The following is a 15,524-nucleotide window of genomic DNA, read 5'->3' on the forward strand; positions in this document are numbered from 1 at the left end:
GTGTATGTCTTATATTTAAGAAAAAACCGACAAAATAATCGAAAAAATCGAAAAACCGACATAAACCGAATCAAGAAAAAACCGACTTAATTGGTTTGGTTTGGTTCTAATATTTGAAAAACCGACTTACTCGGTTTGGTTTCTTTTTAGGAAAAAACCGATCCAAACCGAACCATGAACACCCCTGCTTGTGGTCTTAAAAACTTAAAGGATAAAGATTTTGTGAGGCCATGACATTTGTGTAGTTATAAAGGCTTCTTATTAATTTTGGAACATACCAAAAGGGAAAGTACATCGTCTAATTTGAAATCGAACGAGTAGTAGAAAAAGCATAATATAGGGGCAAAATTGCACAATTTCCATTTTATTTAAAATAAAAAGTGGGTTTTTAAGTTTCCGTTTATCAATTTTGAAGTAGAAGAGCAGTTAGGGAGTATGCTTGTTCCCTCGTCGTTGCCTCCAAAACTTTCAGAGACAACCCTACTTCACTTTCCCTTCAAAAGCACTTGCTTCTTGGCTTTCTTCTCTTCGTCAACATCACTCCTCAGAGCATCAGTTCCTTCTTCTTTCGCTCATCTTCTCAGACAATGCAAGTCTTGTATCAAAGCCAAACTCATTGTTACCGGCGTCTTTTCAGCTTCAGCAGACCCTACAACATGGTCATCACAGGTAGTGTTCTGGTGGAACAACCTTATCAAACGCAGCGTTATTCTCCGACATCACGTAACTGCCCCTGCCCTCTTCCGGGAAATGTTAAGACTTAATTGGAACCCTGATGGCTACACATACCCCTATGTCCTCAAAGCATGCGGCGAGCTTCAGTCCCTCCTTTGTGGTGAATCCGTACATGCCCTTATTTTAACATCTGGGTTAGACTCCAATGTGTTTGTGTGCAATGGTCTAATTGCTATGTATGGGAAATGTGGGATGTTGGGTCATGCACGCCAAGTGTTTGGTGAAACAGTTGTGAGAGGAATTGCTGACGTTATTTCGTGGAATTCAATGGCGGCAGCTTATGTACAGAAGGATGAGGATAGGAAAGTTTTGAACTTGTTTGATTCGATGGTTTCGTCAAATAATTTTGAGCTACGTCCTGACGCTGTTAGTTTAGTTAATGTGCTTCCAGCTTGTGCTTCTTTCGGGGCGTGGAAACGAGGAAAACAACTTCATGGTTATGCGATTCGGAGATGTTTGTATGAGGATGTTTTTGTAGGGAATGCAATTGTGGATATGTACGCGAAGTGCAAGCGTTTGGATGATGCTAACAAGGTTTTCGAGCGAATGGAGGTGAAAGATGTTGTTTCTTGGAACGCATTGGTAACTGGGTACTCTCAGATAGGACAATTTGATGAGGCTTTGGGGTTGTTTAAGAGAATGAGGGAGGAAAAGATTGAATTGAATGTTGTAACGTGGAGTGCTGTGATTGCAGGGTATGCACAAAGGGATTTAGGCTATGAAGCTCTCGACGTATTTAAGGAGATGATGCTTTCTGGGGCAGAGCCAAATGTTATCACTCTTGTTTCTGTGCTTTCAGGTTGTGCTGCTATTGGAGCACTGCTTCAAGGGAAGGAAACTCATTGCTATGCCATTAAGAGAATGTTGAGTTTGGAAGGAAGGAATCCTGAGGAGGATCTCATGGTGATTAATGCTCTGATTGACATGTATGCAAAGTGCAAGGAGCTGAAAATTGCTCAGACCATGTTTGATAGTATTGATAGGAGAGATAGGAATGTTGTTACGTGGACAGTCATGATTGGTGGATATGCTCAACATGGGGATGCCAATGATGCTTTAGAACTTTTTTCAGCCATGCTGAAGGATGAGTATTTTGTAATCCCAAATGCATATACCATATCTTGTGCTCTGGTAGCGTGCGCTCGTCTATCTAGTCTTAAGATTGGTAGGCAAATTCATGCATATGTGTTACGACAAGGATATGAACCTACAATGGTTTTTGTGGCTAACTGTCTTATTGACATGTATGCCAAATCTGGAGATGCTGATGCAGCTCGAATTGTGTTTGATAACATGAGCCAGAGGAATACGGTCTCATGGACATCCTTGATGACTGGCTATGGGATGCATGGTCGTGGAGCGGAGGCTCTCCAAATTTTTGACGAGATGAGAGGAGCAGGTTTTCCAATAGATGGTGTAACTTTTCTTGTTGTGCTATATGCTTGTAGCCACTCTGGAATGGTTGACCAAGGTATGAATTATTTCAACAACATGAAAGGAGATTTTGGAGTAGTTCCTGGGGCTGAACACTATGCCTGCATTGTAGACCTGTTGGGTCGTGCTGGTCAATTGGATGAAGCTATGAAGCTCATTGAAGACATCCCTATGGAACCAACCTCAGTAGTATGGGTTGCACTGCTTAGTGCTTGTAGGGTCCATAAAAATGTGGATCTTGCAGAGCATGCTGCTGCTAAGTTGTCAGAACTGGAATCTGATAATGATGGGACTTATACCCTTATGTCAAATATATATGCTAATGCCAGACGTTGGAAAGATGTGGCTCGTGTTAGATCTCTTATGAAACATTCTGGCATAAGGAAGAGACCTGGATGTAGTTGGGTTCAAGGAAAGAAGGAGACTGTTGCATTTTTTGTGGGGGACAGATCTCATCCAATGTCTGAAAAGATATACAATCTCCTAGAAGACCTGATTCACCGGATCAAGGCAATGGGCTATATTCCGGAGACAAGTTTTGCACTTCATGATGTAGATGATGAAGAGAAAGGCGATCTTCTTGTTGAACATAGTGAAAAGCTGGCCCTTGCTTATGGCATTCTCACGTCAGCTCCTGGAGTGCCTATTAGAATAACCAAGAATCTGCGAGTTTGTGGGGACTGTCATACTGCAATGACATACATCTCCAAGATTATTGAACATGAAATAATATTGAGGGACTCAAGTCGCTTCCATCATATCAAGAATGGATCTTGCTCTTGTAGAGGCTTTTGGTAGAGAGTTTTCTTCTTGTGGAACAAGTTCTGTGGGCATATCTATCAAATATTCTTAGCGAAAGATGAAATATACAGGCAAAAATATGACTGAGGCATTGACTACAGGACCACAGGCTGTTGCCTACGTCGGTGAATGCTGGTGACAGCTATGAGCTACATTCTGGTTATGTATTCTCTTTGAGGTGCGGAAAGAAAATCACTAATGTGAAGCATCAGAAATATAACTTGAAGCGTAGGTTGCTTGAAAAGAGAACTTTTAAGTTTAAGGACTCAAGGAATCTCTTGTTAGAGTTGGGATTAATTTAAGCATGTCACCACCCGGGTCATCCAATCCTGACCTTGGTTCAGTTTCCACACGGCTGACATCAGGGCAAATGATTCATTTGGAAAAGATCCGATACCAAGTGACAGCGAACTAGCTGGTCGGTGTGAATGATAAAGTGTAACTAAGTCTTTTTGGAACGCCACACCACACCAGATATCTGGTCAAAGAAGGTACCTTTCTAAAGCTCAAAGAAGCACCTTTTCTGAAGCACCAAAAGAAGAAAAAAAGAAAAAAAAAACGATTTGAAGCTTTTATGAAGCACATAGGCATGAAGGTGCAGTGTGTTACAGAAAAAATCTAAAACTTCTCTCTCTCTCTCTCTCTCTCTCTCTCTCTCTCTCTCACACACACACACACACCGAGACACGCACTTGCACGTGAACACAAAAGTGAATAAAGATGATTCTTTGGGGTGTTTAGCAAAGATCTTAGCAGCTTCAATGTTCATGTGCTGATTGACATGGACGAGGAACTATTTTGTAGTCTGGTCTATCTTTTTGAATGCAAAATGATTTGGATAGATATTCATTAGTAGTATTGCTATCTCTTACAGCATGCTCTAATAATGAAGATGTAGACCTAAGCTTTACGCCACATTGGTACATTGGTTCTCTTCTTGTGTGTTAATTTACATCTATCCCAATAGTTACTTATCCAAAAAAATTGCATTTATCCAAGCGTTAGACAAGATCATCCGCTATTTCCTCAAGGCATAGCAACAACTGAGAAAGGACTTATTCTAGACAAATAGGCTATATGGTATCTTGCAGGCTAGGCATTCCTGCAGTTTCAAAAGCTTGGAAGCCTATAGTGTAGTATATTTTTCGAAAGCCTCGGTGTTTAGGATGGACCAAGAATTCTTGATGTTGCAGTTTCAGAGTAAGAGGGTGATAGCTTTGGTAGCGTTTTTTTTCACAATAACCCGTAGTACTAAATTTTTTCTCCCGTCTCTAATAGCCTGCTGTTTAAATCTCATCAAAGAAAGAGGCTGAAACTAACTTCCATGTATCTATTACTTTTCTGTTTACGTTTCTTCATTCCTTCTATAAGCTTGTAAATTTGTGGGTAATATACTGACTTTGTTTGTAGAACTTCTCCCAAGTTGCACGTCGAGATTGGTTTTGGCAGAGACAAAAAGGTTGTAACATTTGGGTGGAAGTACTTAGTACTTACGGAAATTGATGGATGGGATGGCTTTTCAGCAAGAATGTACGAGCTCAGATCTCCTTGTACAAATCAACCTGGTGACATACATATGGAAGGCTCTATCAATTCTTTATATTTCTATGCAAACGAGTACGCTCCTGGAAGCATCTTTGTTAAAAGAAGATGTAATACTGGACCTGTCTGCAAAGTCTGAAGTATATGACTAGGTGTAAGCAGGAAATTATTCCCTTTCATTTAAAATTTTTTCCTTCCGTTGTTTTTCTTTGCTTCTAGGGAAACTTCACGTCTCTGGAAGTGCACAGTCGGCCCTTCCAAGCACAGGAAACCTATTGTAGATTAAACAGTTTAACTAGACCATGTACATGCCAAGATCGACGAACAGATTTAGATGCTGTTTGCTTAGTGTTCTGGGGATGTGCTAACATCGATCTCATTGCATCCTCACCAAAGCTATTACCAGAGATTGAAGAATAAATCCAAATGTGGTCAAGTTGTTAGAGATGTAAATCATCTCACGCATGCTTGTAAGCAGGGGCAGAGCTAGAGTGTCGGCTACGGGTTCGGCCAAATTCAATAACTTTGGTTCAAATCTTGTATTAGTTTAATAAATTTATTGAATATGTACAAATTATTATATTAGAATCCAGTAACTCAAAAGAATTAAAATTTCGAACTCATAAGTTTCAAATCCTAGTTCCTCTCGCCTCTGCTTGCCAGAGCAGTTATCAGAACTTAAAGGCTGGATAGATGTGATCAATGATCATATTAGCATAATACTAATTACTATAATATTCATCTTTAGCTTCCATGGCAAATTCTCAGGAAGACAGGAACTCATTTAATAGTACATACGGAGCTTTCTAAATTCTAGCCTTGAGAAAATAACTATCGATTGACTATTCCAGATGTGGCGAGGAATATCGGACCTCCATTTGAAGTAAAAACAAAAATACAATCGTTTGTCCGAAGAATGGAATTTAGTGTTGGAAAGTTGGTATTTCTCCAAATGGAGACGTCTGTTTATGCACTGGTCGCTCAATTGTCACTTTGTCGTTGTCAATACCTGTTTTTGTTCGGCAATGATTTTGAATTAATAAAATCAATCAATCCATACTTTTTATATAAACAGGTCACCAATGACGAAACCATTTATTACTTCCTCCGTCTCAAATTATGTGTTGTGATTTCTAAAAATAGTTATTTCAAATTATTTGTCATTTTAGAAGTTCAAGAGTAAATTAATTATTTTTTTCTTGTTCTACCCATAATATTAATTGTTCTTGAAGAATACAAATACCTTATGATGAGAGATTATATCTTAAGACATAAATAAGAATAAAATAATCAAAAACTTTTTCTATTTAATATTTTCTTAAGGGCGTATAAAAGAAAAACACAAAAGATAATTTGAGATGGAGGAAGTATCAGAAACGGGTAATTATTTATACTAAACCATTTACGTTTATAATATTGATAGTGTTAATACTTTTTCGTACATAAAATTTAAACTCGTAAATAAAATACTATTATCCCTTTTCTTTCATCAAAAATACGAAAAAGAAAAGATTATATTTCCAGAATTGAGAATGAATAGATACCGTGAAAAATGATTAGGTCAACCAGTCAGCATCGCATGTGCATAACAAAAAAACACTCTTCCTTTTAGTCCAAAGTCCAAACCAAACTCCTACCAAAGTTCATTCTCAATTTTCTTCCACTTATAATTAATTAATTAGAATCTTTCTGCCGTATTAATTTCAGAGCATTAAAATAGGGGTTCCTTGTTTGTTTTGGCTAATGAAATATGACATGCATTAATTCAATTGTTCTAATTCTCCAACAAGAAAGTAAATCTTAGACAAATGACATGCGTGTACACTTGTAACATTTTTGGAGTAATATACCTTAATTCTTCGTTTGTGAGTTTTGGACCTTGTTCTTAACGTGAGTCTCCTCGTATCAGCCGGTAGTCAATTCCTCTCAAGACCTTTTATGTTTAGTGTTCTTATTCTTTCACTTGAAAATGGAGTTCTTATCTTAAACTTGTCAAAGGCTATCTTGCATTCCTTCTTTGTTTAACTGAGATATGGATCCTTCGCTCAGTCCTACATCCATTTATTATGCTATTAAGGTAAGTGTGCCGCATACCTCGTAATGAATTTTTAATCACTTAAAAGTTACTTGTTCAAGCAGTGAAAACAATTTCATATAGAACTGTAAAGTAAGATTATTTACAATAGATTTAATATATACTGATCTTTTTTCGGACCTCGCATATTAGTGATAGAGCCACATGAAATTTGAACCTATGACTTAAAATAATTTTTGAAATTGCTTTATCACTTAATTAGAATTTTTCGTTACCTCAGGACAATTCAACTATTTAAATATAATAAGAAAAAAAAATTGTCCAATTTTTTCAAGGAAGAGATTCAATTGAACACCTTTTTAACTTAATTCCTAACATGTTTGGCCAAACTTTTAAAATCAGTTTATTATTATAAATGCTTTTCTTAAAAAGAATTTTTTGTGAAAATTAATTTGTATTTGGTTAATTAATTTGAAAATCACTTTTGAACAACAATTAGTATTTTATCAAACTTTTAAAAAGTGATTTCTAAGTGTATTTTTTTCAAAAGTAATTTTTTAAAAAGTATTTTTGAAAAGAAACTATTTTTTCCTGATTCTACTCAAAACACGTTAATGAAATTTAATTTATCCATGCAGTGCTCCCACTCTTTCTGATTGATGATGATCATTCTAATTTGGAAGTCGATATTCGTTGTATAGGCAGTATATCCACGAGTGCACATAGAATTTAGAAGTTCAAAGCGTTAATATGAAAACAGAAATAGTATTGATTTAATTTGGTATGTATATATTTCGAGATAACATGCCCCCCTGAAGAAGATACAAAATGCACCATTTTTGCAGATTTCAATTTTCACTCCATCTAATCTAATTAAGCTTCGAAAGCTAAAATGGCTCTGTAAAAAGTCTTTATATAATAGATTGAACTACGCTACAAGTCACATTCATGTTTTATTCCTATGTCTGTGGTGAATTTGCAGAAAGAGACGTGGAGGCGTACCGTTGTTCTATCGTTTCAAACCTTGGGAATATTATACGGTCGATTAAGCACTGCTCCCTTGTATGTATTCGGTTCAATTAATCCTAGCGATATCAAATCAGGACAGCAGATATATGAACTCTTCTCCTTTGTTTTTTGGACTTTAACCTTCATTCCCTTGCTCAAATATGCCTTTATAATCTTGAAGGCTGATGATAACGGAGAAGGTAATGTAAAAACTTAATGGCTAAGATTTGATTTGTTCATATATTAGGGGCGGAGGTAGAATCCGAGCTACGGGTTCGGCTAAACCCAGTAGCTTTTGCTCTAACACTGTATTTTGTGTTAAGAAATTTATTATATATGTATAAATATTAAATTTTGGAACCCAATCATAGTGAAGTTGACATCTTAAATCCAAACTCATAAGATTAGAATCCTGGCTCTGAGATCGCTGTGTGTCTAAAAAGTAGTGAATTGTTGCAGGTGGTACGTTTGCTTTGTATTCCCTACTCTGTAGGCATGCCAATGTAGGGCTGCTTCCGAGTGATATAAGTACTACGGAACTTATGCATCAAGAGGAAGGAACCCCTTCTAAGATGAAGGTGGAATCAAGGGCAAGAAGAGCAATTGGAAGATATAAAAGCAGCCACTACTTGATGTTATTTTTGGCTTTGCTTGGTTCCTGCATGATAATCTGTGATGGAATTTTTACCCCTGCTCTTTCGGGTTAGTCTTATCACTGTCATCCTCATTAGTTCGCGGATTACCTCCTAATCTCACATGATCAGGATCATTACTTCCTGTTTTCATTTCAGTTTTATCAGCAACATCAGATCTGAGACGTTCATTGTCAAAATTGGCAGCCCGATGTAAGAATTGTATTATAATCAGCACATTATGATGCAAGATATTTACATAATATGCAGGAGTTCATTTTTATTAATTTTTTGTCAGTTACCTCTTCTGAAAAGGCAAGACACTCAATTGACAAGTATTTAAAGAGATGTAAGTGTCCTAACCTTCTGTTTTGGCCTATGAAATTGGGCTTTGTATAATATTTGGAAAATAAGTAGTTTGTTATTTGCGATACTTCATCTTTAGCTACTTAATTATTCGTTGAAATGATACTTTCAGATATACCAGTTCCAGCAGCATGTGCCATCTTAGTTTGCCTTTTCATGCTGCAACGATATGGGACCAACAGAGTTGGTGTCATATTTGCTCCAATTGTCATCATATGGCTCATGTTTATAAGTGGGTTCGGAATATACAATATAATTCATCATCCCCAAATCCTCTGGGCAATATCCCCAGCATACATGTTTAGGTTTATTAAGAAAATAGATATTTCAAGTTGGAAACTTCTAAGCAGCATTGTCTTATGTATAGCAGGTTAGTTGTGTTAAACTGGAACTTATGTTTTTCACTTCCATTTTGATGCCGAAGGCCTTCTTCTCATAAATTATCCACTAGCACTTCTGAAAAGAAAGTTTTCTGATCCATGATCGCTAATATTCTTCAGGTTCAGAGGCAATGTTTGCAGATTTAGGTCATTTTTCGAAGCGATCTATTAAGGTACTTAGACATTCATTTTCCATTCTTAAGTAGGAACATGATTGAGGCGATAAAAGTTGCCATGTTTGCAGGTCACTTTTGTCTTTTTGGTATATCCAGCACTTGTATTATGTTATGCTGGACAAGCAGCATTTTTTTCCAAGCACCTTGGTACTTCAGATGATGTTGCTCATCTTAGTGAATCTATAACACATAGTAAGTTTAGTAAATGGTTTTATAATTATGTTAGTGGCTTGTTCCTTAAGATTTCTAATCCTCAATTATCAATTACTCAGGACACCTTCAACGTATATTCACAATTTTGTCCCTTTTTGCTTCCCTCGTGGGTAGCCAAGCAACCATTACGGCAACTTTTTCCATCATAAACCAGTGCCAAGCACTTGCTTGCTTTCCGAGAGTCAATGTTATCCACACATCCGAAAAAGTACATGGACAGGTTTATGTTCCTGATGCAAATTGGTTGATCATGGTCCTTAGCCTCACAATCTTGATAGGCTTTCGAGACATATCAGCTATTGCAAACGCTACAGGTATAGTTTATACATTGATCAAAACTGTATCTCTGTTGTTTTAAGCAGTACACAGTCATGCAAAGCTTCTAATGCATGCAACTCTGGCTCCCACTATATTAGTTAGTATTAGATTAGAATTATAGGGGCCATATTGTTACTAGGACTAATATTATTTTCATCATATTTCATAAACTTTTTGCTCATTTTTCTCCCAGGTTTAGCTGTTATTTATGGAATGCTAGTGACAACTTGTCTTATGTCGCTAATTATAGCACTGCAATGGGAGAAGACCGCTGTGTTTCTCTCTGTGTCATTTTTGTTGTTGTTTGGTTCGATTGAGGCAATATACCTATCATCGTGTTTCTTGAACTTTTCCAAGGGAGCTTGGTGTATTGTTGCTCTGTCATTGATTTTTATGACAGTCATGGTCTCTTGGCACTATGGTACTATAAAGAAGCATGAATTCGACATAGAGAACAAGGTGACTGTGGACTGGCTGACAGAACTTAGTCCTGGACTTGGTGTATCAAGAGTGGCCGGAATTGGATTCGTTCATAGTAATATTGTGACAGGAATCCCAGCTTTCTTCTCTCACTTCATTACCAACATCCCTGCATTCCATCAAGTGCTGATTTTAGTGTCCTTTAAGTCATTGCATGTGCCATTCGTTCCCAAAAATGAACGATATCTTATTGGCAGGATCGGTCATAAAGAATACAAGATATATAGGTGCATTGTTCGATATGGATATCGTGATCATGTAAGGAATATAAATGATTTCGAGGATCAGATTATTAGCTCGATAGGTGAATTCATTGCCAGAGAGGAACAACATCATGAACTGTTGTTTTTGGAAGAGGGAAGGATGATCATTTTGGGAAGCCGAATGACCGATGGAAATGTATTGGTACCTGTTGTTGTTGGAGGTGAACAAAGTGGAAGTGGTCAACATGTAGCAGATATTGAAAATCCTACTACTACTACAACAAAGAGGAAAAAAGTAAGATTTATGTTGCCTGCAAATAGTCCTAAAATGAATCCATCAGTAAGGAAAGAACTTCAACAACTTGTGGATGCCAGGGAAAGTGGCACTGCTTACTTTATGGGCCATTCACACTTAAAAGTACGCAAAGGGTCGAACTTTGTAAAGCAATTTCTTGTGAAGGTTTATGCATTTCTGGATAAGAACTGCAGAGAGCCTCCAGTTGCATTAGATATACCTCATGCTGCCCTTTTGGAGGTTGGAATGGTGTATACAATATAATTTGCTACTGAAACAATGAATACATTATGGCCTAGACGTCGTAGAGAATTGAGAATTCCATGTTTTTTAATTCTTTGAATTGGAATGGCATCAATAAAAATTTAATAGCTTGCAACGACAACAATGTAAAACACATTGTACATCATAAATAATTTTAGCGATAATTTTTTTAATTTACGAGTGCAGGCCAGGTAAAAAGATGTCCATATCACGATCCGGAGACTTCTAGTCTCTTTATCACTAAACCATAATTTAATCACTCGGGTACATCGACATGCATCAGACATTTTTTAATTATCAATCGCCGATTTTAAAATGACTTACACTTTTTATACCTTTTCTCCTAAATTAAAGTTAAATATATTTGCTTTAGTATAGAAAATGATGGAATGAGTGGGGAAGGACCATTAATTCATTATCTCAACCTTATAACAAAGAGTATAAAATTTTGAGTTTTCCACGCAATTAGGATTTGAGAATTCTTCTTTCATTTCAATCTTTCAATTTTTTTTAACTTGCTTTAGAAACTAAGACCCTTTTTAATCATAATACTGTCTGTTTTACTTTTTGCATATGAAATCAAAATGGGACAAGCAATGTGTATACATGGTACGTATTAATCTTATACTACTAAGATAAAATCAAGAACGTTCATATTTGGCAGCAGCCTTTTATGGTATAATCAAAAGTTCATTTATGAATTCATCTAATATTGTTTTCTATTTCCTTGATTGATAGCGATATTGCATACAACACGTTCCACAAATATGTAGCAAAAGAGAAAAAAACAATGGTACCAAACATCTTGGTTCAATCATAGCAATTAATTAACAAACATAATTTATGAGATTATAATTGAGATACGTAGAGGCTGTTGGGAGAACAGTATCTGCAAAACCTTAAAGTTTAGACCGTCGTTATATAATGTGATTATTATTTCCTAGGCAAAAGCAAATGAATCTCATATATCCAAGAATTTCAGATTTTAGTTTCAACCTGAGTTTCTTGAGCTATTCTGTCTATCGACAGAGGTGGATCTAAGATTTTAAGATAATATATGCACTTTTGTGTAAAGATGGATCTAGAATTTATTACATTTGACGGATTTAACTTTAGTCTCTTACCATGAAATCACTATACTTTTAAAGTTATAGGTTCAAAATTATATTATTATTATTATTATTATTATTATTATTATTATTATTATTATTATTATTATTTTGAAACTTTAGTAATTTTCACATATGTATATATACTCCATGTGAAAACAAGACCGTCCGAAGTTGGATTTGAATCGCCAATTTCGCGTGTAGAGGTGCACCCAATAATTATTGCTCCATAGGATTCTTTAATCCATATATATATATTTAAGTAATTTTAAAAAAAATATAACATTGTTATACATAGGTTAAGGAAAGAAGTATGGGTTCGCGTAAACTCATACTCCTTAACCTAGATACGCCCTTGCCTATTGAATTAAGTTTTTGAGTTAGATGTTCAGAAATTCAGATTAATTCACATGATCGACATAAGTTATATCCATGTAAGGAAAAACACATTATGCTAATTAACATGTCACCAGCATTTACAAATTTAAGAAAAACATAGAACTATTGGATACTTTTCATTTCATTTATACAATACAGATAAAATGACAACACACCAGGAAAGGAAAAGCCAAGCTAGTAAAGCAAAGCAAAGAGAAGCATATCCTGAATTCATCAGCCATTAGCAGCAAATTAAATTGATCTTCTCAATATACCTGTAAGAGCCGAAACTTGCTATAACTTTAGCTCGGAACCACAAAAGTACTGTACTCACTTTTTTGAAAAGATCGGGCTCGAAATTATTGGAAGAATTCTTAACGTAAGAAGAACAAGTATTAATGGCCCCAAACTCTATCATTGATGCAAATTGCAAGCTTTAATCGGTCCCTTTGTCATTTCTGGACTGATTTCTGCCTCATTTTGTACAGAAAATGACACAGAATAAAAATCCTCCATAGAAATAAAGCACGAGTTGTACATGTAATATAGTGCTCCTAAGGATTGGTTGATGACATAATAAAAGTGCCTCCTGGGACCCTTGAACTTTTAAGATATTGCCATAGCATCATCACTCCTCTGCTTTTTCGCACTTTAATTAAATATTTGTCCAAATACATTATACATAGAGAAAAAAAAAAAGATCTTATATTTCAATGTTGCATGCACCAACTTTAATAATTCCCATCCCTTGCCTATATAAACATGTCAAGCAAACCCTCCTCACTTCACAGCCAAGTAGAAAACTTGATTGTCTTTTGCAAATCTAGCATTTTGTGTGAGAGACAGAGTGCTAGAGATTTGCAATTCTTTGGCTAGAAAATACAAAAAAGAGATGGCTGGTATTTCTGGTCACTGGGCTTTTGCCTTTGGTGTCCTTGGTAAATATAAACATGTTTTCTTCCTAAAATATATATGTTCAATGTGTTGAGGTTAAACTCATCGTCTCTTTTCTTTTTCTTTTGCAATTTGCAGGTAACATCGTCTCGTTCATTGTGTTCCTTTCTCCACTGTGAGTCTCCAGCCATATACATTTATTTTTTTGAAATGTTCAGTTTATTTGACTTGTAATCTGACTGACACCATAATTTCCTAATTGCAGGCCCACGTTTTATAGTATATTCAAGAAGAAATCAACAGAAGGCTATCAATCAATTCCATACGTGGTTGCGCTCTTTAGTTCCATGCTTTGGATTTACTATGCACTTCTCAAGACCAACACTACACTCCTCATCACTATAAATTCCTTTGGGGTCTTCATTGAAACTATCTACGTTGGTTTCTACCTTTTCTACGCGCCAAAGAAAGCCAAGGTAAGGTTTTACAAGACATCTAGTTAAGCAGTTATTTTTTTCAATCTTTCCTCTTTCTAAAGCAAGAAAATTACATGTAATTTATTAATGCAGGTCCAAACTGTGAAGATGCTCCTATTATCTGTAGTGGGTGGCTTTGGTGCTATTGTTCTTGTTACCCAATTTCTATTCAAAGGAGCAGTTCGAGGGCAAATAGTTGGATGGATTTGCCTTGTGTTTTCCTTGTGTGTGTTTGTAGCACCCTTAGGCATTGTGGTGAGCTTTTACATACAAATATTTCAAAACGTGGTCGCCTTCTCGTTTTTTCTCCCATGCATGAAGAAAATAATGCTGATGATTTTTATCATTTTATGCAGAGAAAAGTAATAAAAACAAAGAGTGTGGAATACATGCCATTACTCCTATCAGTGTTTCTCACATTAAGTGCAGTGATGTGGTTCTTCTATGGTCTTCTACTTAAGGACATCAACATAGCTGTAAGTTCTTTAATTGCATGTATCCACGTTTACGTACGTAAGATTTCTTGGATCTTATCAATGTAAGTCATACGTGTACTTTACTTGTTATCTTATATAGGCACCAAACGTATTGGGATTCATCTTTGGTATTCTCCAAATAGTTCTCTACGCAATATACAGCAAAAAGGAGAAGGCCATCTTAAAGGAGCAAAAACTTCCAGAGATACAAAAGCCAGCAGTCATAGTGGTGGATGAGAACATGAACAGTAAAAAGCTTCCAGAACTGACACAGGAACAGATTATTGACATAGTGAAGCTTGGATTACTGGTTTGCTCAGATAAAGTTAACGTAGCCTCTCGTCCACATGATACTACTTGTGGAGTTAAAGCACCTAAAGTAGAAAACATGCCCAAGCTGCAAACTGTAGAAGCCTAGGACAGTTACTTAATGTCAGGCTTGGAATTAGCATTGATTTCAGTGCAGCATATATATAGTTTACCTAATTAATCCTGGTGTGTTTGTACACATGTTATCTCTATATAAGCTCATATATAGTTTGTGTAAGCTTTCTCTTGGCATGTCCTATAAAATAATAAAATGGTCATCTTGATCTATATATATATAAGAGGCTAGGCGTGAATGTTTTCTCTTACAGCAATAAATTAAAGGTAACTAGTTACTATAGTTTATCCCTGTTAATTCCTAAGCGTTAAAAGTGTATGTTTGCTGTATCGTTTGATACACTATCACTATACATCTAGGCATGATAGAATCTTTAACTAAACTCGTATAGAATTAGGCCCATAGAGGTAAAGGATGCCATAAAAATTATAAAGATTAAAAATGCCCCATAGTATATATCTTCATAGAGGTCTGAAAATGTCTTGAATAGGTTGGAGAATGATCACTTATACTATTTAATGTTATACTTGCCTGACAAGTGGAAAAAGTACCTTGATTCCAATTTATAAGAACAAAAAGAAAATATTCTGAACTTGTAACATCATATAAACGTACGTGTCATACGACAAAACTGTAGGATAAAATGACAAATTATGCATCTACTCAAGGACATTACAAAAGTGACCAAGAATCAGTTTGGATATGTGCCCGATAGATCTACAACATAAGCTATACTCTTGTTAAGAAGATTGCAAAAATTTATCGCAAGAGGAAAAAAAAGATACAAATTAATATCCATTGATCTAGAGAATATACATAGAGTACCATGATAGGTCCTTGATGGGGGTTGGAAGAAAAAAGATTTCATGTTAATATATAAATGTTATAAAGGATATGTAGGACTTATCATTAACGTGAGAACAA

The 15,524-nt window shown here is 35.9% G+C and overlaps 3 protein-coding genes across 5 annotated transcripts; all 3 read left to right on the forward strand.

Moving 5' to 3' along the window:
* Positions 1-429: 429 nt before the first annotated feature.
* On the forward strand, positions 430-4,468 carry LOC104243019 (pentatricopeptide repeat-containing protein At5g16860). Its single transcript, XM_009798137.2, has 2 exons — positions 430-3,461; positions 4,381-4,468. The coding sequence occupies exon 1, from the start codon at positions 436-438 to the stop codon at positions 2,965-2,967; it is 2,532 nt and encodes an 843-aa protein (XP_009796439.1). The 5' UTR covers positions 430-435; the 3' UTR covers positions 2,968-3,461; positions 4,381-4,468.
* A 1,788-nt stretch (positions 4,469-6,256) lies between these two features.
* On the forward strand, positions 6,257-11,008 carry LOC104243018 (potassium transporter 25-like). Of its 3 annotated transcripts, XM_009798136.2 has the most exons (10): positions 6,257-6,589; positions 7,530-7,755; positions 8,015-8,257; positions 8,347-8,400; positions 8,486-8,536; positions 8,666-8,923; positions 9,054-9,106; positions 9,178-9,301; positions 9,382-9,636; positions 9,834-11,008. In XM_009798136.2, the coding sequence occupies exons 1-10, from the start codon at positions 6,545-6,547 to the stop codon at positions 10,880-10,882; spliced, it is 2,358 nt and encodes a 785-aa protein (XP_009796438.1). In that variant the 5' UTR covers positions 6,257-6,544; the 3' UTR covers positions 10,883-11,008. The 3 variants fall into 3 exon arrangements, with proteins under 3 accessions (XP_009796438.1, XP_070024721.1, XP_070024722.1); XM_070168620.1 differs by lacking the exon at positions 8,666-8,923; XM_070168621.1 differs by lacking the exon at positions 6,257-6,589 and having other exon boundaries at positions 7,537-7,609.
* A 2,155-nt stretch (positions 11,009-13,163) lies between these two features.
* Positions 13,164-14,814, forward strand: LOC104243017 (bidirectional sugar transporter SWEET12-like). The gene is made up of 6 exons (XM_009798134.2): positions 13,164-13,307; positions 13,402-13,438; positions 13,529-13,739; positions 13,833-13,994; positions 14,096-14,215; positions 14,316-14,814. Exons 1-6 carry the CDS (start codon positions 13,262-13,264, stop codon positions 14,631-14,633), a joined length of 894 nt encoding a protein of 297 aa, XP_009796436.1. The 5' UTR covers positions 13,164-13,261; the 3' UTR covers positions 14,634-14,814.
* Positions 14,815-15,524: the final 710 nt, after the last annotated feature.

The sequence above is a fragment of the Nicotiana sylvestris genome, chromosome 3 (genome assembly GCF_000393655.2).
Source record: "Nicotiana sylvestris chromosome 3, ASM39365v2, whole genome shotgun sequence".
Lineage (NCBI taxonomy): Eukaryota > Viridiplantae > Streptophyta > Magnoliopsida > Solanales > Solanaceae > Nicotiana > Nicotiana sylvestris.

Bases quoted from the DNA above. Each gene is read 5' to 3' on its own strand.
- LOC104243019 (XM_009798137.2), top strand. From the start codon at position 436: ATGCTTGTTCCCTCGTCGTTGCCTCCAAAACTTTCAGAGACAACCCTA.
- LOC104243018 (XM_009798136.2), top strand. From the start codon at position 6,545: ATGGATCCTTCGCTCAGTCCTACATCCATTTATTATGCTATTAAG. The intron at 8,537-8,665 runs GTAAGTGTCCTA...TGATACTTTCAG, and splicing joins TGACAAGTATTTAAAGAGAT to ATATACCAGTTCCAGCAGCA. The intron at 9,302-9,381 runs GTAAGTTTAGTA...TCAATTACTCAG, and splicing joins TAGTGAATCTATAACACATA to GACACCTTCAACGTATATTC.
- LOC104243017 (XM_009798134.2), top strand. From the start codon at position 13,262: ATGGCTGGTATTTCTGGTCACTGGGCTTTTGCCTTTGGTGTCCTTG. The intron at 13,308-13,401 runs GTAAATATAAAC...TGCAATTTGCAG, and splicing joins TTTTGCCTTTGGTGTCCTTG to GTAACATCGTCTCGTTCATT. The intron at 13,740-13,832 runs GTAAGGTTTTAC...TTATTAATGCAG, and splicing joins ACGCGCCAAAGAAAGCCAAG to GTCCAAACTGTGAAGATGCT.